The 6,827-nt window shown below is 48.9% G+C and overlaps 1 protein-coding gene across 1 annotated transcript in view; it reads right to left on the reverse strand.

Moving 5' to 3' along the window:
- PRADC1 (protease associated domain containing 1) overlaps positions 1-1,366 on the reverse strand; it is a 3,998-nt gene extending 2,632 nt beyond the window's left edge. The window contains exon 1 of the mRNA XM_044660404.1: positions 1,233-1,366. Coding sequence (XP_044516339.1) covers positions 1,233-1,299 — 67 coding nt within the window. The 5' untranslated portion in view covers positions 1,300-1,366. The remainder of the gene's footprint in view (positions 1-1,232) is intronic.
- Between the last annotated feature and the right edge of the window lie 5,461 nt (positions 1,367-6,827).

The raw sequence follows: 6,827 nt of genomic DNA on the forward strand, positions 1-6,827 counted from the left end.
GAGAGAGAGAGAGAGAGAGAGAGAGAGAGAGAGAGAGAGAGAGAGAGAGAGAGAGAGAGGGGACACTGATGGGAAGCTCAGTGAGGGGAAGCAGGGATAGCTGTGCCAGTGTTGCTGGGGGGGTGGAGGGGCCCCCTTTCTCTGAGGCCCTGGCTCCGGGTCATCATTCCCAGGCCTTCCTGCATCAGGACTGGGGAGTGCGGGTGTCCACAGGCCACTCTCCTGGACTCCAGGTTTCCTCTGCCCAGGGGCTTGCCAGCCCCTCCCCCCACATTGGGCTGGCCCCCTTGGGGCAAGGCTGGAATGGGTCAGCCCATGGGCTCTGGAGGCCCCCAATGGCCAGGCATTGCCTCCAGGTTCTAGCTGGAGGCTCTCTGCAAGAGGCAGGGGACTGGGAAGTGGCCTCTTGGAAGCCAGTCTCTGAGCCCATTCATGTCTGCCTACTCACTGGACTGGGAGACCACCCACCCAGGGTTACCAGGGCAGTGAGCATCAGGTGCAGAACTTGAACCCACTAATCTGTCCACTGCAGCTGGCTAGGCAAGTCTTAGGTTCAGAGCTGGAAGCTGGAGCCGGAAGGGACCCAGTTTCATACACATTTAAAGAGGAAGAAATTAAGGCGGGGAAAGTAAGCGACTTTATAAGGTGACAGCTGGAGAGCCAGAGGGGGCCAGTCCCATTTTACAGAGGAGGAAACTGAGGCTCGGAGAGAGGAAGTGTCCTTACAGGGTCACAGAAGGGACTTCAGAACCCACTCACTCATTTTACTGAAGAGAAAACTGAGGTAAAGCAGTGGTCAGGGCTGTCCAAAGTGACAGCTGGAGAGCCAGAGTGGGCTTCAGAGGCCATCGAGTTCAACCCATTTTACTGAGGAGGAAACTCAGGTCGGGGCTATCTGGAGTCTGAGCTGCAGAGCCACGAGGGGCTTCCAAGGCCGTCGGGATCAGAAATGGGCCTCGGAGCCCAGGCCCCACTCGCCCAAGGTCACTTGGACAGGTAGTGAGGGGCCAGACCTGGAGCAGGATCCCAGAAGCTGTCCGAGGTGCCCCGGACCTCAGCAACGGAGGCAGGATCTGCCCCTCCCCCCGCTGCCCTGGCAAGTGACAGGGGAGGACGCCACGGCCCGAGCGGACCCCAGGTCTCGGGTGGGGTGAGAGGTCAGGCTGTCTCCCCCAACCCCCGCACGCTCGGCACATCTGGCGCCGGTCCCCGCCCGGCCCGGCCTGGCTCACCGTGGGCCAGCACGCACGCGGAGCACCACAGCCAGAGGCAGGTCCAGCCCACGGCGACCCGGATCATCTCGGGCGGGCCCAGGGACACTCGCTCCCGGGGCCGCCGCTACTGCTGCCGCTGCCGCTGTTGCTACCGTCCCCGCTGCCGCTGCCACCGTCGCAGCCACTGCCGCTGTCTCTGCCTCCCGACCGCGCGCCCCCTGACAGCTGCTCCGGCCGACCCGCCCCCGGCCCCCGCTCCCCGCGCTCATTGGAGGACTGTGAGCGAGGCCCGATTGGGGCAGAGTGCAGTAGCTAGACCGCCCCCTCCCGCCTCCTCTGTCTTATTGGTCAGTGAGGAGGGCGCCTAGAAATAATTGGGTCTAAAACCTGTCGATTTCCTCCGTTCCTGCCCCCGCCGCCCCCGCCTTCTTTCTGGTCCCCTGCTCCCTATGCTCATTGGCGGTAGCGAGGAGCGTGGGTGAGGGCTGATTGGTGGAAATGGTCGTCAATAGCTTCGTACTTTTCGGACCTCTCCCTGCCGCTGCTCTGAACCATAGGGGAGGAAGAGCGAGGCTGAGATCTGATTGGGTCCAAGTCTCACCCTCGCTCCTCCCCCCGCCTCTACAACTTTGTTTGGAATTACCAATCCATCCCGAATAGACGGGAAACCGGAAATTGTGCCCGGGGGCTCCCCAGAGAGATCTTCTGGCCTAGCTTCCCGCGTCGCGTTTCTTTCGCACTTTAAGGTTCTCGAGCATCCTGCCGCGGGCCGCGGGGACTGGAAGTTACCTGAGCGGTAGGTCGGCGAATTTTGAAGGACGAAAGCCTAGAGAGGAGGTTGTTGACCAGCGATCCCTGGCACGTGCACTACCGGCTTCAAACCTGCCTTGGTCTGTTACAAACCCATTGTACAGATGAGGAAACAGAGTCCTTACCCCAATTTTTGTTCCCACGGACAAGTTGGATCCCAGAGGATGACCGTGTCCTCTCCTCAGGGTTCTTGGAGAACGATTGGGATAGTTTTCCAATGCTATTGGGTAGAGCTCCAGTCTGATGTGTTGTGTTTTTTCTAGTAGCCTGTGATGAGCACCCCAATATAATCTAGCCAATTAACACCAATAAACTCTTACAAAGAGAGGTTTACTAGAAAGGGCCAGCGCTTGGAGTCCAGGACCTCTGCAGATGTCACAGAGCCCTGAACAAGGAAAGAAGGGACCAAAGGGCTGGAGGCGGCCCCATAGGCTTGCCTAGGTGCCCTTCCCCTCCCCCAGCCCTCCCCAGCTTGGATGTCATCTTTACAAATCACAGTCAGCCAAGTCACTCAACCCTCACTGCCTAGCCCTTACCACTCTCCTGCCTTTAAAACCAATACATAGTATTGGTTGGAAGCCGGCAAGATGGAAGGCAAGAGATTTGGTCCATTACTGCCTTGTGGACACACACTCAGCTTAGCATCCATGGGAAAAGCTGGCTACTCTCCCTCAGGAAAGGGACAGACAGCAACCACAGAATATCGGGGCATGCTCTGAAGTCAGGGCAGGGTCCTCCACTCCAAGCATCTACCTGGGCTGCCCCCAGGCAGAGCAGACTGAGCCGGCTGCGCAGGAAAGGCATGTCATCACTGCCCTTCCAGGCAGCGCTGTGTGCATACTTCCAGGGTTGGGACCTCAGAAACCAGGGCCCCGTTTCTCTCTCAGCCCCATTCTCAGTTCTTCCTTGCTCAGGTTTCACTACTATTCTTCCCATGCCTTCCTCTGTACCCTCGGAAATTTCATAACAAACAAATGCTTCTTTATTCAGGATCTTCCCCCCACCCCCCACCCCCTACACTCCTTCCATCTTCTCCATTTCTCTGAAACTTGGCTCCTCCAGACAATACTCCCCTGGTCCTCCTCACCAGCATTAGCTATGCCTTCTTTTTTGCCTCTTGAGACACTGAGTCAGAGAGGGGGTTGGGAAAATTTACTCATAGCCACTTCCAGACCCTCAGCAACCCCTCTCTTCTCCTGGAGTTACCACCATTACATTTTTATTTTTTTATTTTTTATTTTTTTAAAACCCTTAACTTCTGTGTGTTGGCTCCTTGGTAGAAGAGTGGTAAGGGTGGGCAATGGGGGTCAAGTGACTTGCCCAGGGTCACCCAGCTGGGAAGTGTCTGAGGCTGGATTTGAACCCAGGTCCTCCCATTTCTAGACCTGACTCTCAATCCATTGAACTACACCAGCTGCTCCTCACCATTACATTTTTAAAAGAAAAATTATCCAATATAGATGATGGTAGCTGTTTGGCAGCTCCCAGGACACTCTTCCTCTTTTCTCATGGAGTTTGGCACCTGGCTCATGCTCTTCTTTTCCCTGACTTTATACCTGGGGCCTTCACCTTCCATGTGGATATTCCCTCAAACACCTTAAGTTCCTGCTTTCTCAGATTCCTTAGATCTTATCACCATCTCTTCTACTCCACCCCAACCACAATTATCCTGAGTGGCACCATTACTCACCAGGGTTCCGCTCCCATGATCAAAACCTCTGAAATTCCTTTATCTGACCATATTCTCTCCTCATTCCATCTCTCCTCATGCCTCACTCCTCCTAAATCTTGACTTTGTCCTCATGGTGCTCTCTCATCCTTGAAAGCACTAGTACTTCCTTTTGATTTGATTTGATTTTTTAACTATAAAGACCTTATTTTACCAATTACATGTAACACCAGATTTCCACATAAGTTTTCAGAAGTTTTATGATCCAATTGCCTCCCTCCCACCCATCCCAACCCCCTCCCAGAGGTGGCAAGCAATTCGATCTGTGTTATACATATATTATCATTCAAAACATTTCCACATTGTTCATTTCCTCAAGAGAATAACCATAAAACCAAAATCCCCAAACAAAACCCCAAATAAGTGAAAGTGAAAAATGCTTTGACCTGCATTCAGACTCCCTCCACCAGTTCTTTTCCTGGAGGTAGAGTATTCTTTGTCCTAAGTACCTCAGAATTATCTTGGACCATTGATAACTCCACAATATTGCTGTCGATGTGTCCAATGTTCTCCTGGCTGCTTATTTCACTCCACCAGTTCTTCCTTCCTTCCTTCCTTCCTTCCTTCCTTCCTTCCTTCCTTCCTTCCTTCCTTCCTTCCTTCCTTCCTTCCTTCCTTCCTTTCTTTCTTTCTTTCTTTCTTTCTTTCCTCCCTCTAAAGCAGAAGAGCAATAAGGGATAGGCAATGGGAGTCAAGTGACTTGCCCAGGGTCACACAGCTAGGAAGCGTCTGAGGCTAGATTTGAACCTAGTACTTCCCATCTCTGAGCCTGGCTCGCAATCCACTGAGCCACCCAGCTGCCCCCTCCACCAGTACTTTCAATGGCCACGACCCCTGCTCAGACAATCTCTTCCCTTAACAATCTGGCCCCATTAATGAGTCAGATGAACAACATGCTGTCTTCTCTTCTTGAATCTCTTGCTTTCCTGTCCTTTCCACTCATGCTTTGCTGCACCTGAGTCCTGGCTTACTCTCATCACCATTTTCATTCCCGGTGACCACCCTCTCTTATATTCCGTCCAATAATAATTTTTACCTCGCTTACATCATCCTCCAATCCTCCTACTTACCTGCTGTTAAACCTAACTGGGAGAAATCACGATACAGGGGTACAAATTTATTCTATTTCATCTCCCTGAAGGAAGGCCATCTTTGGATTCCTCCCTATTTGCCTGGCTATGCTACTCATTTCGGTGACTGTTCCAGACTTGTTGGATGTGGTGGATGACACTATGGATGTGGAGAAAGACCTGTGTTCAAATCTTGCCCCAGATACTTTCTAGTTATATATTCTATCACTTTACTTGTTGGTCTCAGTTTCTTCACCTGGAAGATGAAGGGGCTGGATTCTCTGATTTCTAAGAAGCATTTTGTTTCTAGATCTAAGATCTTATCATTCTCCCTCATCTCCTTAATCCCCCTCTTCCTCTCGCACACAACCTTTCATCTGAGGACGTTGTCCTATCATTTTTACCAGGATAATAGCATTTATACAGAATGTTCCAAAAATCGGATAATTTTAAGCTGATAAAGCTTCTGAACATATTATAGTGCACTTTAAGGTTTACAAAGCACTTTGCAGATATTTCATTTGAACCTCAAAAGAACCCTTGGAGGTAGGTTCTGTTTATTTTGCAGATGAGGAAATGGAGGCAAATAGAGGTTAAATGACTTTCCCAGGATCTCATGGCTACTTAAGTATCTGAGGCTGATTTTGAACTTAAATCTTCCTGACTCCAAGTCTACAGCTCTATCCACTGTGGCACCACCTCGCTGCCTAAGAGGAATATCAAGACTATTAGCTGAGAGCTCTCTCTTCTCTCCTTCACTCCATATCACGAAAAAAACCTTCTTTATATCTTCCTTCTCTCCAGTCTCTAATGAAGAGGTGATCCAGCTCCTTGTTAAGGTCAGAACGGCTGTATTCATATTTGATCTTTTTCCCCCTATCTTTTCCCTTCCTCTCCAGCAAATTAACCTCACCATCTCCCCAAATCTGTCAGTGAGTTGGTGGGGGTATTTGAAGGCTTCCTCTGCAGAAGAGACAGATGTCAGCAAAGGAATTTGAACCTATGGCCTCTGACTCCAAAGCCTGCACGGTTTCCACAATTAGCATTTGAAGACTTCTTCCTGCAGAAGGGACAGATGGGAACAATTCATTCCAGTGGCCAAGAAGGCTACAGTGTGGAGCACTTAGAGCCTGGTCAGACTTGGAAAGAGCCAAGGTCATCTGCTGCATCCCAAACCATCCCTTTTGTCTTACCATTGGACTTCACTGCCTCTGGAAGAGAGAGTGAGGCTGACAACTTTGTACAGCTCTGCCTCACTCAATTCAAATTCTTGTGCAAGTGAAGCTATCACCCTGTGATGCCCTTATGGGTCCTCTTAAAAAATGAAGGACAAACAATAGATGAGGAAACTGAGGCAAACAGGGTAAGATGACTTCCTCCAGGTCACATAGTTAAGTGTCTGAGACTGGTTTGAGGCTCTAGTCCTTCTGGGTTCAGCTCTATGTGTACTATGGTGCCACCTAGCTGCTCCTATGTACCTATTGTCTTCTTAGAATGTGAGCCCTTTGTGGGGAGGAACTGTTTTCCTTCTGTCTCTGTATCCCCAGGCTCTGGCACAGAGCCTGCTGTATAGTAGACTTGTCAGTGCTTTCTGGGTTTGTTCCATACATTAATGAGGATGCATTGGGAAGGATGTGGAGCTTGCAGGGTTAGCCTTGGTGAGTCACCACAGAAACTATTCCTCAATTGATGAGTAATTGACATTTATATACTATTTTATATATTTTATATATATATATATACTTAAAATATATACTATTTTATATATACATATATTTAAAATATATACTATTTATAAATAATATATATAATAATATATATTAAAATATATACTTTTATATATATACTAGTATACATACTAGTATATATACTATTTTATATATATACTTAAAATATATACTGTTTATAAATAATATATATAATAATATATATTAAAATATATACTTTTATATATACTAGTATACATACTATTTTATATATATACTTAAAATATATACTATTTTA

This window comes from Gracilinanus agilis, chromosome 2, assembly GCF_016433145.1.
Source record: "Gracilinanus agilis isolate LMUSP501 chromosome 2, AgileGrace, whole genome shotgun sequence".
In the NCBI taxonomy this organism is placed as follows: Eukaryota; Metazoa; Chordata; class Mammalia; order Didelphimorphia; family Didelphidae; genus Gracilinanus; species Gracilinanus agilis.